The sequence below is a fragment of the Trematomus bernacchii genome, unplaced genomic scaffold (genome assembly GCF_902827165.1).
Source record: "Trematomus bernacchii unplaced genomic scaffold, fTreBer1.1, whole genome shotgun sequence".
Classification (NCBI taxonomy): Eukaryota; Metazoa; Chordata; class Actinopteri; order Perciformes; family Nototheniidae; genus Trematomus; species Trematomus bernacchii.
The window spans coordinates 2,034,218-2,053,888 of NW_022987839.1; the positions used below are offsets into that span (position 1 = coordinate 2,034,218).

General features: G+C 40.8%; 1 protein-coding gene across 1 annotated transcript in view; it reads left to right on the top strand.

Moving 5' to 3' along the window:
* Positions 1-19,382, top strand: part of LOC117500252 (receptor-type tyrosine-protein phosphatase mu-like) — a 154,319-nt gene extending 134,937 nt beyond the window's left edge. Inside the window, 11 exon segments of the mRNA XM_034153057.1 lie at positions 2,464-2,561; positions 4,816-4,932; positions 6,084-6,238; positions 7,006-7,141; positions 9,529-9,678; positions 10,584-10,757; positions 12,478-12,609; positions 14,982-15,107; positions 16,710-16,873; positions 17,375-17,510; positions 18,477-19,382. Coding sequence (XP_034008948.1) covers positions 2,464-2,561; positions 4,816-4,932; positions 6,084-6,238; positions 7,006-7,141; positions 9,529-9,678; positions 10,584-10,757; positions 12,478-12,609; positions 14,982-15,107; positions 16,710-16,873; positions 17,375-17,510; positions 18,477-18,530 — 1,442 coding nt within the window. The 3' untranslated portion in view covers positions 18,531-19,382.
* The last annotated feature ends 289 nt before the right edge of the window (positions 19,383-19,671 follow it).

Consider the following 19,671-nt stretch of genomic DNA (forward strand, 5'->3'; position numbering starts at 1 on the left):
ACATGGGTTGATCAATCGAGTCATTAAAATGGTGATGGCACTTTGTTGATCCCCTGAGGGAAATTAGGTTGTTGCAGAAGACGAAACCCAATAAGGAACACAAACACTTCAATAATGGGAAAGGATGCTGGAGCTGCTGCAACTGGTGTCTCATAACTTCTCCACTGAATGATCAAAAGATTAAATACTGTTTATATGCAACAAAGCTTTTTTTTTAAGAGCGCTTTTACCTTGATTTGCTAATTGGACATGATAGAGATACAAACATCCCTAGTTTGAGATCCGCCATAATGTTGTAGTTTTAACTACTAGCTAGAAGATAACCCTAACTCCTTAATTTTGAGAAGAGTAAGAGCAAATGTCTTCTTACCTCTATGAAAACAGCATATATCAGTCAATGTTTGAATAAGTGAAGACATTGGGACATATGTGTCCCGTTTAAGCAGTAAACCAACCATTTTATTTCAGTAATATTCCACAGTAAGTTGTATTATTCATAAGTGCTTCCATGTGGCCTAATGTTTAATTTTCTAAAAAATTGCAACATTCCTGATGCATGTTAACCAACATTTCGATGCTTCAAAACTAAGATTTGTTTGTCTCTTTTAAAGGGTATATTTAAGATAGGGCTTAAAGAGACAGGCATCAACATTCAGCCTTTCAGACTGACGTGATGCGGTAATATTTTGAAAGACTGTATGGGAAAAATAATAGTTTTTTTAACATTAAAGTATGTAAACATGTTCTAGTACAATTACTTGTGCCCTTTAAATGACCATTAAAAAAGTATTTAATTTTAAATCAGAACTTGGAGACTGACCAAACGCTGTCCGCCAAAAGCCTGTAAAAATAACTCAATTGATTTACATGACCTGTTTTTTAACAGGATTCAAAGGGCCTTAAAGGTTATTTAATTTATTTACCAAATAATTACAGTGATGACTGAAAGTTGTGTCTGTGCCGTGTCTCAGTGTGTGTCTGAATAATTTGTCATGTCTCCAGGTAATTTGGCCCATCGCAGGAGAATGCACAACTGCAGAGATTTGCATTCACTAATTAATTTGTCAGAAGTAATTTTTTTTCTCCACTTGGTGCTTGATTAAAACTAATATTAATAATTTTAATTAACCAGAATAATAATTAAAATCCTATCAATGCACAATTATTGCTCAGTGGAGTTTTAAATATTGGAGGCATTCAATGGCTCGCTGCTCATTTATTTTGATGTTCAGCAGACACGGTAGGGTCTGGTTCAGTGGAAAGGTTGGTGTTGAGCAGATGAGGTTTCGTGGTAATTACCTTGAGCTTTGCCATGCACACACACACACACACACACACACACACACACACACACACACACACACACACACACACACACACACACACACACACACACACACACACACACACACACACACACACACACAGAGAGGCGCACACACACACACACACACAGAGAGGCGCACACACAGGCTTTAGTCTCATCTTTAAATGTGTGATTTATTTACACTCACTTGTTTTCATCTGTAGTTAAACCCTCCGCTGTAGAGTAAGCACTTTGCTATGAATCTGTTATTGGAAGCACTATAAATAAATCTGGTTTGACATGGTTTTCAATGCCCCATCCAAGAAGGGAAAATGGAGGGGAAATGCTCTATAAACTGCATTGTTGCTGCAGCACTGTAATACCTTCAAATCCCCTGTGTGTGTGTTTATTGTGTGCAAGTTGATCTGCTTCTCTTTCTGCCTCTGAAGACAGAAGCAACATGTGAACGGTGAACATGTCGCCACTGCATAAAAAACATCACAGTGAAGTGAATAATACATACAAATAGTCTTTTTTAAAGGAAGTGATGAATAATGCGTTTAAATTAAACATGATACGAATCATAAGATTAATGCAGGGAGAGTTGTGTAGATTGAAAATTCTGTGTATTACTGTTTATAAACTGTTCTCCCTGGCTCTATGGATAATTTTCACTTTTAGCTAGTATTGTAAGATTAGAAAATGATGTGAACACTCATACATTATTTAGTTTTGTTTGGTATGGGCCTTTTTTAAAGAGTCGGACAACCACCTTAAATTCCATTTTATTGAAATATCAACACCTTCCTACAGTGATATTTTAATAGAATTCTTAATTGAAATTCAAATGTTCAGGTAGCAAAGTACTCTGTCTGTGAGTCTGAATATTTTGGCCATAAAGTATATGTATTGACAGATTAAAGAAACCTCCTGTAGTTAATCCAAATACAATGCACCATGACAGAGTATACATCTACAAACTCAGATGTTAAAAAGGTCAAGAGGACAGAATAACTGGATTTAGTCAAAAAAGGAAATGGCTTCTGTTGCAAAGAACACTATAAAAAGGGACTAGGATCAATACATGATGTAATAAAAGGACTGTAAGTGCAATTTACTAACTCACAAATACTCTCTTCTCTCTTTTTTTTTTAAAGGCCCCATGCAGGAGACAGTGTTTGACTTTTGGAGGATGGTGTGGCAGGAGAACACGGCGGCGATCGTCATGGTGACCAACCTGGTGGAAGTGGGCAGGGTGGGTATTCATTCAATGTTCACTCCAACCGCTGATCTCAAATAAGATTACCTTGCCCCCGGACGGCTGACAGCCTGATTGTATCTCAAGGCAAACGCAGCCATCTTTTTTTTAAGTGCCTTTGTGTGTTTGAACATCAGTACCCAGATGTTTCTGTCTGTGTGTGTGTGTGTGTGTGTGTGTGTGTGTGCGTGTGTGAGTGTGAGGCGCAGGTCTCGCATGCCGCCAGCTCTTTTTCCATCTGATCAGTGAGAAGTGAGAAGAAACTGATTGATGGCCTTCATTACCAGAGAGGCATCCAGGCAACTGAGTACTGTTTCATCTGAGTGGCTCTATAACAGGAGATTACACTCCGCTGTCGTAGCCGGCAGCTCCTACCAGAAATATCCCTTAATGTTATCCTCATTGGACAAAAGAGGACTGCTAGTGAGTGGCAAAGATGCTTCATAATGTTCGAACTAATCGTAGAACCTTGACTCTCTTTTTTTGTTCGCTATAGCATGTGGTCTGCCTCAAAGAAAGAAAAAAAGAGCCCTACTTCAGTCCTAATTTGTTCCACTTAAGTCGCACTGTAGTTCCTCATGGTGAGGTTATAATCAAGAGAAAATGAAGGTATTAGCGTAGAGTGTAATGCTTTGACTGCCAGGGGATTTTTACTCCAAGAATTGTAAGCACATTCACTCTGAAAGCCCCTTTAAACACAGGCACACCTTGATTCCGCTGATGTGCATTTTTGGTGGGGGCTTAAATGTAGCAGAGCTGATAATGATTCATGGACCGATCTCTAGGTACCTCATTAGGCCGTTCCTCTACAGTAGCTGAGCCCAGCCCGCCCCACACCTTCTCCACACCTGCTTAGCTGCGGAGCGTCCTCCGAGGGCCCCGGCCCCCTAACCGTCTGTTATATGATCCTTGTCCAATGGCGGGCGGTAGGCACAGTTGGTCACAGTGACGGTGGCTCCTCGGAGGGGCCTCATAAAATCACTCCGCCATATCACAGTGGGCCATCTGCTCGGCACAGTTGCTGATGAACTCTGGGAAATCCTGGCACACGCAGCCTCTGTACCCCGCTGGCTCACACACAGGGGCGGCGCTCGGCGTACTTTGATGTATGAGAGATTTGGTTTGTAAGGTTGTTTGTGTGTGTGTGTGTTGAGGTGATGCTACCTTGTGCTTCTTTTCCAAGTGCCATGAAAAAATAATAAAAATAAAAATACACATAAGTGGACCCACAAAAAAAAGAACATCTGTGTGTATGCTGGCATAATTTAGCCCAAAGGCTGATTCCCCCCCAAAAAATCAGGCGCCTGATTCAGAGTGATCTAATAAGGTAATGGCTTTTGCCTAATTCAATCTGGCTGGAAGCGGACGGTGGATTTGTGATTGTCATCGGGGATTAGTCATCGGGGTGTCAGAGAGAAGGACCTGAAAGTCCCCGTCTGTCTGTGTCACTCCACAAACCAAAATCTCATTTCATTCCTAATCAGCGCGCGTAGACTCCAGAAATGAAAATTGAATCTAGTTGTGGCTGATGTCGCATTTATCCCTCATCAAAAATTATCATTCTCTGATATACCTCCATGATCTCAATCTCTATTACCAGCCTTACTCCTTCAGTATCAACAGTTTAATTGAACGGGGGGTGGGGGGGGGGGGGGGTTTTACACTGTTATGATACCTAATACGAGTAATATTTCCAGTGGGATGTTTTAGATTTCTGTTGGGAAATCTGTTTTAAACAGCTGAGAGTTTATTATTTCATCTCGTTATTGGATTGTCATTATATCTCCCTCATCCAATTGTAGAACATAGTCTTTTTAATGTTTTGTCCTTTTTCTCCGTACTGGTAGTCAAATACTTAAGGTGGACAAATCTCACCCCGTCCCTCAGCGTCTATTCTCCTCTCTTCCAGCTTCTCCACAGTCTACTTTTACACTCATTTTCACATTATCGATGGGAATGAAAAAGTAATAATGTGAGAATGAGCTCACCGTCGATACGCAAGATTCCCATTTACAGCAGGTCCTTGACCAGGGGTTGAAACTAATACGAAGCAAATCTCATCTTGGCTTCAGAGAAATGTCTCAGACACTGACATATCAGATGGCAAATGCAGGGTGGCAATCACCTTTATGGGAAAATGATAGCGTGCAGACATTCTAATATGAAATAAAAGCTTGTTTTAAATGCATTGCAATTAGTAAACAGTATTGTGTGCATGTGCTTATGAAACACTTGCTTCTGTCACTCTCAGGTGAAGTGCTGTAAGTACTGGCCCGATGACACTGAGATCTACAGAGACATCAAGGTGACGCTGATAGAGACTGAGCTGCTGTCAGAGTATGTCATCAGGACCTTCGCTGTGGAGAAGGTACACTTTTTAACGTCTTTTGTCCACTAAGAGGTTTTACACAACATTCAGACATGTGCTCCAGACCTTAACCCTTTTCTATTGTGCAGTTAGGTTCAATAAGTTCCGGGTTATGTGCTTATTTCATAAGTACCTCTTTAAAATGTTCTCTGCTACCTTGACTTGTTTTGAAAAGTACTTTATGCTGTTTCCTCTTATGTTTATTTTATAAAAACATACTAAACAAGGTCATGGCAATATTACTTGTGCTGCCAAATGTCTCGTCAAATATCGCTTGAAAATAATAGCAAAGAAAACGCAATGATTTGCTGCAAGATCTTGCCTTTTTTCAACTTTTTATATAACACACTTAGATTTTAAGGCCATTATTTGAATATTGGATGGCATTGGTATTCACATTGTATCGTTGGCAGAAAGGCATGCAGCTTCACACTGAGATGAATGGGTTGGAAGCAACACAAAGATTTTAACAAATTTCGCCAGCACTGTTCAAACGAAAATGCATGCCTCCAGAATAATATGAAAGATGATATAATCAATTCAAAAACCAGACAAAGTACCTTGAGGAAGTGAGACTTTCCTAAGGGGATGTAAAAAGAAACAGACCATGTGAACAATGCAGGTGACAGTTGCTAAGTAAGGACAGCATGTAATGATCACTTTGTCTTATTCAATTTAAAAAGTGGAACCAATTCAGACCCTAACTTTAAATGTTGAAGTACAAACAGTTCTTTAGTTTACAATCACGTTATAGTTAAGTGTGTCTCTTTATAACCCAAAGCAACAGGTAGAATCCACCTATAAATGTAATCTAAATTCAAACTTACGTAAACTGCAAATATATATTAGATATATGTAAAGGTTTATAGATGTAACAACACAATCCTGTGTTCCTGGAGCGGAGGCGTGACAAGAGAAATGCTCCTGTACTAAAGCTCAAGAAAAGGTTTTGGCAGCCTTGAACATCCTGTTTGCTGTCAGATAATGAAAACGTTGCTCCTCGATTTTCCTCCATGAAGTGTGTGTTTGTATTCAATCTGACTCTGTATTTGCTGAAGAAGGACCTCTCACATCGTCTGCACACTGTATCTGCTGTTCTCTCCAAACACTGCTCTGCTCTGTGTGTTTAACATGATGACTCTGCTCCTCAGAGAGGGGCTCATGAGATTCGGGAGATCCGACAGTTTCACTTCACGGGCTGGCCAGACCACGGGGTTCCCTATCACGCCACGGGCCTGCTGGGATTCATTAGGAGAGTCAAGTCCAAGACCCTGACCAACGCTGGGCCCATGGTGGTCCACTGCAGGTTGGTGTGCACTGCAAAGACCACTCTGTTTCATACGTTAGGTTATCCTCTGTCTCACCTGTCAGTGTATGTTTGTGTATGCATGTTCTCTGTCCTACTAGGTAGTTGATGTTACTCTCCACAGTTTTTTAAAGCCTCAGATTTTAAACATTAGCAGTTGGGGCCACAAGATAAGCAAAGTACGAAGTAACGTCTCCAGCCTGCGAACATTTTCGACAATATTTAAATATCTTAAAACAAAATCAAATCTGCAGTTCTCAGCAATGTGGAGAGTATCTGTGCATACATGTAGATCATAGCCAATATGTTGTAAGAAAGTAACACTCTTTCCTCCTAACATACTTTGATTGTCAGTCTTCTTGTTTGTAGAAACAATCATTTTGTCTTCCAAAGTCTATATATATATTTTTTTTTAATTTAATCATTTATGTGACGAGGGACAGTGCACATTGATGAACATTTAAAACAAATAATGCTTTAAAAACGTAAACATGCCGGATTTTAGCTTTGAGCTAGTTTCCATCCGTAGTCCCTCACATTCAACATTTAAGAACATGACATTTATATACATAGCAAAATAAATACATGATATGATATTTGTGCACATTAGTTTTCAGTAGTCTCTAAGAAAAAAAGAATTGCTGACTTCAAGTACAGTGACAATACTTCAAATATTTTAATTATGTAAAACTGTAGGTTTCCTAAAAGAAACAGTGGTTTCTACATGTATGGCACCGCTGAAGTGTCCAATGTGTGTTTCCCTGCAGTGCCGGGGCGGGGCGGACCGGCTGCTTCATCGTCATCGACATCATGCTGGACATGGCGGAGAGAGAGGGGGTGGTCGATATCTACAACTGTGTGAGGGAGCTGCGCTCACGGAGGGTCAACATGGTGCAGACTGAGGTACGGTGCATCTGTCCCACTGTGACTCTCCATGAGTAAAAGGAAAAGTGAGGATTCAGAACGGCAGGCTGTTGCCATCAAATGTGGATTAACTAGATTCTGCGAGGATTACTAAACATAAGCCCCGCTCCTCTGGTGCTCCAGAACAAAAGCAAAGAAAGAAGCTCTTTTGTGTTTTTTATTCAGGGGAAATAAATCATTACCTGACATTTATTAGTCAATATATCTGCAGACTAAGTGATCCAATCTGTAGGGATTTTTTTCCAGTTTGCCAGTGACTGATGATGCCCATTATCTTTTAAAATGCAGTATAATTAGTTTTAATTTTTCGCCGTCAGTCATTTTCAAGTGCCAGTTCAAGTGCATTTTTTAGTAGGAATATATTTTATTATATAACAAACTGTCCACATTATAACTGACCTCCATGTGACGTCTGTAGGGCTGTAAATGCTCTGGGTTCTTGTTTTAAAGGGGACCTATCATGCAAAATGCACTTTTGTACGTCTTTTATACATGAATATGTGTCCCCGTGTTCCAGGGAACTCACCAAGTGTCAGAAAACACAACCCTCTCTATTTTCCTCCATACCCAAATCTCTAAAAAAGGGGCTGCAACGGATCTGATAAAAACTGATCCAGATTTGAACACTGTCCTGACGTCAGGACAGTGGCGCTACGGCTATTGGGCCAACTCCACCAATCAGGAGGAGACAGCCACGGCCATTGCCGTTCGAAAGCGCTGGAGACGCTGTAGTACATATGCCAGGCCTGTAGGTGGTGCTGTTCTCACAGAATCTGCCCTTGCAAAAACAGAGCTAAAGTTTTTCAAATTGAGCGAAATGAGGCATGGCTAAAATGCATGATCTGTTTGGTATTTTGAAAAAAAAAAAGTATAAATATGCCTTATATAGGTATCGTCCTACACTATATTATTCAAATATAGCATGATAGGTCCACTTTAACCTGTTTTAAATATAAGATGTTTATATTTTCACATATGAATTTATAGTTACATTTTTATGATTTCTCACATAAGACATTTATAGAACACCCCAACTATTTCCCAGGAAGCTAAACACAAGTGCTTGGCATTACATGCTATAATAAAAAAGGTTTAAATGCGGGTAAATTAGATCATTTAGCTGGTATTGGCGTCTGAAAACACCCCGAGCTCATCCTCCATCTTTATACTAGTGTGGGCTACCCAATGGACTTTGTGCTTTCCTGAACACGGGCCATCTGGAGGTGTCCATCGTCTCGTTGGATGCTCCATTTCACCGTAATTCCCTCTAAATCACAGGCGTCATTGGACTTAATGGGCAAATGCTTCATCGTTGACGTCCGAATTGGGATTTGAGTAACTGGAGACCAAATGTTGTTCACCCTGAGTCACTCTCCTCAAATTCAGTGACCTTCAAAGTGTGTGTGTGTGTATGTGTGCGTTTCCCCTCGCAGGTGTTTCAGGCTTGTTGGCACGGCTGTTGAGCCCGCGGCCAGACACCAACCCTCCAACGTGGTTTAATCTGTCCGCGGAAATGAAAAGCCTTGTTGTTGTTTATAGTTTATGAGCTCAGATAGGATCTATCAATCTGTTGATTCCTGTTTGAGAGCCGTGTTGCCGCCGACCCAGCCTGAGTATAGTGAAACACTCGGGTCAGCAGTTCAGGTTCTGCACCCGACTTAACAAATGGCAACACATGTTTCCCCGTAAATCTGTAAATCAGTGACCCCTGTGCAAGTGTGCGGATTTTGGTCCGAAGTGACAAGGGAGTGTCAGCTGGAAATGTCACTTCAGAAGAGATTTGCATCAAGCCTCAAGCTGTGTCACCACGTCCACTGCTTGAGTGACTGATGCGAGGAGGAGGAAATGTGTCGCGATTTCCAGTTTTGCTCTGCAGGAAGTTGGGAAAGCAGGGTGTTTTTCGTTTTGTGTGTAAACGTCAGCCTTGTTTTAAGCCTTGACAAAATCATTTGCAAAAACCCGATGAGGTTTGGCCAAGGTCACCACAGTTTGACGTGGTCCTCAAAAACTGAAAAAGGTCATTGAATTTCAGAAAAAGCCTTCTTCCAGGCCTCTAAGGTTTATAAAAATGTCATGAAAGTCTGGGTTTTATAACAGAATGAAATCAGCTTTGTACCAAGAATATGCTAAATTATGTAATGTAACCTTTGAACACAGACAATGACAAATATTAGTCATAGAAACTGCCTCAGGGGGAAAGAATAATCATGGTAAGGTCACGGAAAGGTCATTGAATACTTCTGGTAAAAAGGCAGAGGAACAGTGATGCATTTCTGCCGCTTCTGCTTGGTAAAAAAGAAATTGTCTCTTTTGCCGTAAGTGTAAGAAGTCTTATAGATCCGCAATGAGGATGCTGTTTTTTGCAGGAGCAGTATGTCTTCATCCACGACGCCATCTTGGAGGCGTGTCTCTGTGGCGACACCACCATCCCTGCCAGTCAGCTGCGCTCCGTCTACTACGACATGAACCGCCTGGACCCCCAGACCAACTCCAGCCCCATTAAGGAGGAGTTCAGGGTGAGGAGATTCAAACTCTGTATGCAAATAAAGCAATATCTCAGGAGTAGGACAAGTTCAAAACAACAGTAAACATGTTGTCTCTTGACGAATGGCGCAGACCAATCTGTGCGAATCAGAAGCAGAGATGGCAAAAGTACACATCCTTTACTCAAGTAGAAGTACAGATACTTGTGTTTAAAAAAAGTACTGACTAAACTTCTTTACTCAAGTAAAAGTAAAGAAGTATGGGCTTCGAAATGTACTTAAATAAACATACATGCATAACTACCAACTGTTTTAAAGAGTACCTGACCTCCCTTTATATTAATAGAACAATAATGTCATTGTTAGCTAATGAATGTTTCGATGCTGAACAACGGCAACATGACAACGTTTTCATTGGTCCCTCTTCTTTAGAGAAGACCAGGAAATGATGGATACACGGATCGTGTTCAAATCAATAGGCACGCAATGACTCTAAATAATAATGATCACGCCACCAAACACACATTAAAACTAAAGGAACAAACCTGTTTTGAAAATATAAGAAGTACAAAGTACAGGTATTTGTGTTAAAATGTAAGATGTAAAAGTAAAAAGTCGTAAAGTACTGTTACAGAAAAATGTACTTTTTTCTGTACTCCACTACTTCCCACCTCTGTTCAGGAGCAAATATATCACCTTGCTTTAATCTCTAATAGTAGAACCCCTCCTCGGACAAATCAGTGTTATACGAGATGCATCGCCCCCCTTAAGTTTCATCTCAGTAGCATCAGGGGACTAAGAGATATCGCTAATGTAACTGATTAAAGAATTGCATTGTTAATTACCATATTGGGAGATAATTAGCACACCCAGGAACCGAGCGCCTACCTTCCTGCGCCGGTCTGACGGTGCGTGTGATTCTTCTTCATCCCTGACAGACTCTGAACATGGTGACGCCCACGCTGCGGGTGGAGGACTGCAGCATCGCCCTGCTGCCCAGGAACCACGAGAAGAACCGCTGCATGGACGTCCTTCCTCCAGACCGCTGCCTCCCCTTCCTCATCACCATCGACGGGGAGAGCTCCAACTACATCAACGCCGCGCTCATGGATGTAAGAGTCGATATTTATTTTATTACCCAAATGTAAATCAAATATGGGACAGAAAACAGTCATGTACAGAGCCATGGTCAGCTGGAATTCTTTACCTGTCCATATCATTCAGGAAAATTCACAAGTACATTTCAAAAGGTTGCTAATAAATGATGTCAGTATTATAAAGTAAAATTGAACTGTATGTATTATTAAGTACAATTATTTGTATTCTTTTGTTTGGCCTTACAGTATGATGGCTAAAATTGGATTTTAGTTTTCACTTCATAGAACTGTAAATTGCATGAAATGATGAACTGTTTTGTTTTGTGTGTGTGAGGACCCCAGGAAGAATAGCTAGTGCTAATGGGGATCCTGATAAAGAATACGAATTTACAGGAACGATTAACCTTTTAGGATTATTCACTCCACAGAGTCATTAAAAGGAGCATTGTAGCCCCATTCTAATTCTTGCTAACTGAATCCCTGTGATTTTAAAGTGGTAAATTGACACTCGGTCACAAGGCATGAAATTGCAGCTGAGTGAGCTAAAACTTTCCCACATGTTGCTTTCCTTGTCAAACGCTATTCAGTGATGTCAAAGCAGGTATTTTGCCTTTGATAGCTAATGGAACCGATCACAGGATATTAAGGCTACTGTAAGTGCTGACATTGGTGTTTCAGCGTCTTATACAAGAGGCAATGCTGCTACTTAAGGCAGAACTGTAACCTTTAGGCTTTAACTTTACTTCAGTTTAGTACTTGAAGTTCTCACATGCACACCTCAGGTTGTAGAGTGAGATGTAAAGAGACAACATCACAAGACAAGAAACAACAATATCTGTAATATGAAATAGTTCTTCCGCCCACTTACCAGCCTCACACCTTCCTACAAAATACAAAGCATTTACAAACAAGGTTTAATTTATTGTTCTTACAAGTGTTCTTATACAAGTGGAGATGTTAATAACAAATATATGGCGAGTATACAAAAGCATAATACTGTAGGGCCAGTTGAGTTGAGGTCATTTCAAAGCTGTTCTGGAAAATCTATGGTTTGTTATATTTCACTTTTTGCTTTTAAGTTAAATACATACTATTCTGATTTCATGACAACCGAAAACTCCATCTGCAATTGAAAATCATGTAACAAAATTGGACCGATTATATATCTGATAGATGAATAGACCTTGAGGTGGAATTGTGTTATTCACCAACATTGCTTTGAATGGAAAATGCCATGTAGTTTAACTTGGCCCTACTTCTGACTTTGACACGTCCTAAATTAACAGCTGCGCTATCTGTCACAGTAAGTGGAAAGCACCACAGGACAACACACAAAAAAAAAACCTTTAAGCAATGAATAGCAATTTTAAAGTGTTAAATGTCTTCAGGGTGTGGACCTCACAAAGAGCACCTTGACAAAGCGTGGGTCCAGTGATGGACTTTTTGGCTCCTGCCTGGATTGAGCACATGACCCTTTGGGTACAGGATCCTCTGTCACCACCATCCAGGAACCACATTAAAAGTGCAGCGTCCTGATAGAATCTCCCGAGACATGGAATCTCCATTAGAAAACAGCACTCAGTGTAAAGGAGGTTAAAGGATGGAGGTCATTTTAAAATAGTGATGGGGTTTATTCTTGGTAAATTGTCAGCTTTCTTACAATATAATATGCATGAGGCGTATTTAGCGACAGGGTTTCAAATCTTTCTTCTGCTTTTCCTCTATTTCCCCCCAGAGTTACAAGCAGCCGTCTGCATTCATCGTGACCCAGCACCCTTTGCCGAACACAGTGAAGGACTTCTGGAGACTGGTGCTGGATTACCACTGCACGTCCATAGTGATGCTCAACGACGTGGACCCAGCGCAGGTAAACCCGACCTGATACATGGGCATAAACACACATACAATAAATAAAACAATCCTCAAGGGATATGGCAAGAAGCGCACTGACAAACACATGAAGCAGTTCCTTTAATCACAAGACTGCATCATATAAAGTCAAAGAAAAGGACAGCGTGGGGGCTGGATTCAGAGAGATATTCCTTTTTTAGATTGTTTTCTTCCAGTATGAACCCAGGGGTTAAAAAAAACATTGCGCTGGAAAAAGATATATTTCAAATATACAGTGTCTGTTTGAAATGAGGTGGATGCCGCAAAGTGGAAGCCATGAAAGCGCAGGTAGACGGAGAGACAGGCCTGAGGAAGAGACTATCCAGATTCCTCAGCCCGAGGCTCTGTCATAACACCTGCGGATCAAAGCCTGAAGCCCGGCTCGCTCTCCCCATCCAAATCCCCTTTCCCTAGGTGACTGACTGACTGACTGGATGCATAGAGAAGGCCTTTCATTCAATATTCTCACTGTAGGCAGTCAGCCAGCCAGCCAGCCAGGGAAACAGCACAGGTGGGAAGGGGGAGATGGAGACGAGGGAGGCTTACTATCTTCTCCATCAGCATCTTTTGTTTTTGCATCTGTTGACTTTGTCAAACTCTGACAGGCTCTCAAAGGGAGCTGGAAAGTGCTGCCACACAGACTGTAAATGTGTTCCAGACACAAAGCGTATATTTGGGGGTCCATTTATGTGCGTGTGCTCAGGCCTGTTATTTGCATTCTTCTCAGGCGGTCTCTTTTCCCCCTTGTTTGTTCATGACTCTGCATGTCTGTCTGCACAATCTGTCCATCTGTGCGTGAACGCTTCCGCTGCTCAGGTTTATTGCTGCGAGGCCGATGGTTCGGCTCCGCAGGTGCTTGTTCTTAACTGGGCTTTTTCTCCTGACAAGCGGAAATGGGGGCGTTTTTTCAGCTCTTATGATGCTGTCGCAGGGGGTAATTTCTCCCGCTGCACTCTTCAAAACTGCTGCCGGAGCAGTCAATGACAATCAAGTTCTGCTTTCTACATTACTTTTTATTTTATAATACTTTCTAATAGGTAGACAACTCCAGATTATAACTTTATTCTACACTGAAAAAATACAGTTATCCAGTGTGAAGGTGACAAAATATTGTCTATTTATCGTTTAAGAAAAATAAAATGCTGTTTACATTTTCTGTTCAGAGCAGATTCTCAGATTTTCTCTCGGCTCACAAAGAAGTTTTATAAAAAAAACATCTTTTAACAAAACTTTTTTGCAGAGATGAGAACAATTAGTCAAGGTTTTTCTATATGTGTTTGCTTTCTTTAAAAAGGTTCTATTGATTGGAGAAAAAAGCTCTATAGAGCACTGAGAACACATCTGAGTTTAATGTTTGGTCCTTTAAATATATATTTCAGCTTTTGTCTGAATGTTCTCCTGTGAGGAAGCAATTCATGATATCTTTTTTTTAAGAAAGCACTTCACTTTCTCTCTCTCTCTGCCTCTTGTTCTTGTGATTCATGTCCTTAGTCTTTGTAATCTCACCTAAAGCTGTTTTATTGTACATCCACATGTAAGAAGCTGAAATCATTGTCACTGTTATGTCATTGGATTCTGAAACTAATGAATCATTTCCCGTTTTCTTTGTTGTGTGTGTGTGTGTGTGTGTGTCTATCTCTGTGTGTGTGTGTGTGTGTGTGTGTGTGTGTGTGTGTGTGTGTGTGTGTGTCTATCTCTGTGTGTGTGTGTGTGTGTGTGTGTGTGTGTGTCTATCTCTGTGTGTGTGTCTATCTCTGTGTCTGTGTCTATCTCTGTGTGTGTGTGTGTGTGTGTGTGTGTGTGTCTATCTCTATCTCTGTGTGTGTGTGTGTGTGTGTGTCTATCTCTATCTCTGTGTGTGTGTGTGTGTGTGTGTGTGTCTATCTCTATCTCTGTGTGTGTGTCTATCTCTATCTCTGTGTGTGTGTGTGTGTGTGTGTGTGTGTGTGTGTGTGTGTGTGTGTGTGTGTGTATCTCTATCTCTGTGTGTGTGTATCTCTATCTGTGTGTGTGTATCTCTATCTGTGTGTGTATCTCTATCTGTGTGTGTGTGTATCTCTATGTGTGTGTGTGTGTGTGTATCTCTATCTCTGTGTGTGTGTGTGTGTATCTCTATCTGTGTGTGTGTGTGTGTGTATCTCTATCTGTGTGTGTGTATCTCTATCTGTGTGTGTGTATCTCTCTCTGTGTGTGTGTGTGTGTATCTCTTTGTGTGTGTGTATCTCTTTGTGTGTGTGTGTGTGTATCTCTGTGTGAATGTTTGTGTGTGTGTATCTCTGTGTGAATGTTTGTGTGTGTGTATCTCTGTGTGAATGTTTGTGTGTGTGTGTACGTGCCTATTTTGTTTAGTTGTGCCCACAGTACTGGCCAGAAAACGGAGTCCATCGCCACGGACCCATCCAGGTGGAGTTCGTCTCCGCTGACTTGGAAGAGGACATCATCAGCAGAATATTTCGGATCTACAACGCAGCACGGGTACGGTGACACAGGAGGGTCAAACTTCAAATAGAGGGGAGACAGCAAACACTACATTTATGTGATCACGTTTTTTGCTTTACAGCCCATTTTTTGCAACTTTTATAACTTGTTTTTCTACTGTGGTGATAACAACAGCCAATGTATTCTCTGTCGGCACACCTCACACGTCCCACGCATTCGCCGGCCTGTCCATTCAAGCTGTGCCGAGGCCGCTGTGCTTTAACTCCGCACTGCTCTGCTGATTGGACCGAGGTGTGAGCGCTCCAGTCACACTCACATGTCTTTTAGAGGCTTTGGAAATGTTACACATAGTTAAAATGTTGAGTGTTTCGTCAATTAAACACCTCATGGCTGGACAGGGAATCTACCTGAAGGGGTCAGTCAAGCCGAATAACAGAAAAACACATTCACTTACACGTATCCAGACATGTAAATTGGTTGAGTTTTATTTGTCCAAGTTTCGAGATATTGACTCCAATTTTTTTGTTTTTGTCAAACGGCTCAACCTAAAACTTTCCCTACTAAGATTGATCATTAATAGAGTTTTTTATCTAAAATGTCACAAGAATACAACAAAATTGATGGAAAAGTCTAATAAATCTACCTATATTTCCATAAAATAAGGAAATATGTTTCTCTAAAATCCTTGTAATCATCCTGTGACTGCCACAGATGGCCCCCGGATTGGTAGACCTTGCTGTGAACAGTTTTTATTAGAAGTGCTTTCTAATGAAGTCCTTATGAATGCTGTCGACAGAGTGTCGACCATCCAGAGCAGGGGTGTCAAACTCAAGGCCCGGGGGCCAAATCCGGCCCGCGACTTCATTTTATGTGGCCCACAAGAGCTTGCAAAGAATATAATGTTTATTATACGGTTACATGCCGATTTACAGAGGCACGTTACCCATACATGGAGCACAATGCATCTCAAATTTGACTTTTTTCTCAGAATTAGATTTTTTTTCTTCAAAATATGCCTTTTTCTCAGAATTTGACTTTTTTTTTAAATGTTACTTTTTTTTCAAAATGTCACTTCTTTTTTTCAAAATGTCACTTCTTTTTTTTGATTGTGACTTTTTTTCCAGAATTTGGCTTTTCTTTTAAAATCATTTTGTGACATTCTCACTGAAGAGACTTTTCACTACGTCTGACCCTTTTAATTTTGAGCTAGCAGACATTTAGTGCACGAAAATCATCCCAGCGTCACCTGACTAAGCTCCTTACCTCCTCATATGAGTGTGTAATAACAGCGTCTGGTCGGCAGAGGCATTCATTAAGTGGAAAAGCATCTAATCACACATGATCACTGACGAGAGTTATTGATCCATATGTCCGAGTGTGATTTAGAGTGTCTGCAGCTCAGATCTTAACTCTCCGTCTCCAGCTGTGAGTGTTCCCATCTATCAGACCGTCTATCTGCTCTCACATCTCTTCATTGACTCCTCGGGCCCTTATCCATCTCCTGATGCCACCGAGGCTTAGCTTAGCTGCATCTTTACAGTCTGATTGCATCTTTGCACGCCAGCGATTAACCCCCACCACGGCCCCCGTATCCTACTTTGTGTTAACCTGGAGTAACCGGTGTGTCCTTCCTTTCAGCCTCAGGACGGATACCGGATGGTGCAGCAGTTCCAGTTCCTGGGCTGGCCCATGTACAGAGACACGCCCATGTCCAAGCGCTCCTTCCTGAAGCTCATCCGACAGGTGGACAAGTGGCAGGAGGAGTACGACGGAGGCGAGGGGCGCACTGTGGTCCACTGCCTGTAAGTTACCACCACACTCAGAGGGAAGACAGTGCTGCCATTTATTTATTCCACACATGGAAGTTATTTTAAAACAAAACATGTACACTTTTTTTATACCACATGGTGGAAAGGAGCAGGGAGAATAAAATCTTATTTTACCTGCCCCTTCTTAAAAAAATAAATGAAAATAACCATAAAAAAGTCAAATAAAAGCAATATTCTTTCAGTCACAGTTGCTTACAAATACTGAAACATAAAACCAGAACACAATCAAAAGTCAACTTCATACTGTCTAATTACGCTTTCTTTATACATGTAAAATGTTCTTACAGCCCTTTCAATCATTTGGCAAAGAATTCCACTTCTTTACGTCATTAAAAATGAAACATCTCCACCTACTGACTGAAGAGCTCCACTGCATCAGAAGCTCTTCCTCACCCCTCTCAGCTTTAACTTGTCTGTATTGAAGTTAAATAAAAAGTGGTTTTCTAATGCTTGGTTCCTTTTTGACAACTTTAGGAACGGAGGCGGTCGAAGTGGGACTTTCTGTGCCATCAGCATTGTGTGTGAGATGCTCCAGCACCAGCGCTCTGTGGATGTTTTCCACGCTGTCAAAACACTGAGGAACAACAAACCCAACATGGTGGACCTGCTGGTGAGGAGCAATGCAACAACGCTTCTGTCTGACCTATAAAGAGTGTATTTCAAGAGGGTATTCAAAGAGGGTATTCCAGCGATTGTATGTACTCACAAAATACATATTATATATTACATATTTAGTCCTTGTTATGGGTGAAGATCCATACATGCTTATATCCAACATGTCCACAATACAACTTAAAGCATCTGTTCATCATTGTCATACTCACCTGCAATGATTGTATTTACCGTCATATGAGACATTGGTGGAATGCCCCTTTAAGTTCCCTAAATTGTACTTTATTGGTGTCAACAAGTGCGTCGACTTTACATGTTCCTGTATTAAGATATTATGCATCTCAACAATTTGGGGATCACAGCAGGTGAATTCTTTCATAGAAATATTAACATATAATATTTGGCAGGTTTTTTTAATGATATTTTATATTGTAGATTTGTGTGTCTTTAATTCCCTTCATAATATTTAATTGATTGACCAAAAATTGCAGGGAAAATGTCAAAAGCCTAGTGTTTAGTGAGAGTCATTTTGGTAGTTTCTTCTGTTGTTTTTTTTGGTCCCTTTTCATTTTTGTATTGGTTTGTACATCTCAATGTATGGATACTTAAACAGGCAACTGACCTATTTTGGAAACCCCCACTACTCATAGTATCAGCATTAGCACTAGTCCCAAATTTGATCACTTTGGTAATGTATGAATATTTTAAAACAACTTTATTGAGATCAATATCTGCTAAGATGAAAAAGACCCTGCTCTGATACCTAATTACGGGCCTTAAATCTCCAGTATAACTGTACAGCATAGATTGTACATAAGGGGGAGGAAGGGGAGGATAATATTGCTAGTGTGCTCCATCAGAGCATCATGTAGCTTGGGACCCTTATAGGGCCCCAGATGCCCTTTTTTGTTTGTCCCACTATACACATCTGTAACATGTTGGTGTGTTTCCTCTTTTCTCTTAGGACCAGTACAAGTTTTGCTATGAAGTGGCGCTGGAGTACTTGAACTCTGGGTAACTCGGAGCTGCTGAACCCACCAGAGACTTTAAAATTGGGACATTACAGCAGACTGCAGCTCACATGTGTGCATTGTGCTAAGTGTGTGTGTGTGTGTGTTGCTAACTGGACAGGAGCGAGGTCCACACACAACCATACATGCAGCTCCTTTGACCAGCTCCCCCTTTTCCTTCTTGTCAGTGTAAATGGGGAAGGTAACAGAGTTGTACAGTGTTAAATATCGCAGCCTGTTTCTGTCAGTATCGGCTGAGGAAGCCAGCAGGAGCACAATGAAGTTGTTTTGTTCTGCTCTGCAGTGAGCCGCCTCTCTCTGGATCCTTCTTTCTCTCTGCATCGCTCTCTCTCAGCCGCCTGTAGTCCCGTGGTTGTTGCCTTGATCCTCATTGGACGATAAGCGTTAAATACTCTGTGGAATGCGATACACTGTACATAATGTGTTGATTTTATTCTCTATTTTTTTTTTTACTTTTAAAAGTCTTTTAATGCAGGAGCTCAAAGCCTAAATGTTACTAAATGTCCTGTAAATCGATGATTATTGCTTCATACTGTGTGTTGGGGACAGCTGGCTCAGTCTACATCTGCTTTCCTTATTTCCTGTACAGGGATCCAAAGCTTTATTTGCACTCCCATTTGAATTCTCGTTGTGCATATTGTACATATTTCTGTAGATTATTTATTCACAGTATGTACTTTTTTTGTGACTCGCAGTAAGTGACAATCATATGTTCTATAGGTTTGGGTTATTGACTGTAACGTGTGCTCTCTTTTTTTTTTTTTTTTTGTCATCTTGTGTGACAGATCGATTCCATTGTAAAGAAAAAAGATATTCTATAAATGTATCTACAATATGAACATTGGATTATGTGTTGATTCCTCTTGTCTGAGTGAAGTTGGAATAGATGACATTAGGGCGACATCTGTTGGAGAGATGAGGAATAACACACAGCTCCAGGTTTACACTTTTTACAGGCGCCTCAGTATTAAACAGTTTTCATGATTTATCTCTTCAATCAAGCTGTTGTACTATTATACGAATGATGGCTTGCATACACTTTGTAATTGGATATAGTTGGTATGAAGCTATATTTGTTCAATGATTTTAAAATATAAGTTTTCACAGGCTGAACAGTGACAACATGGA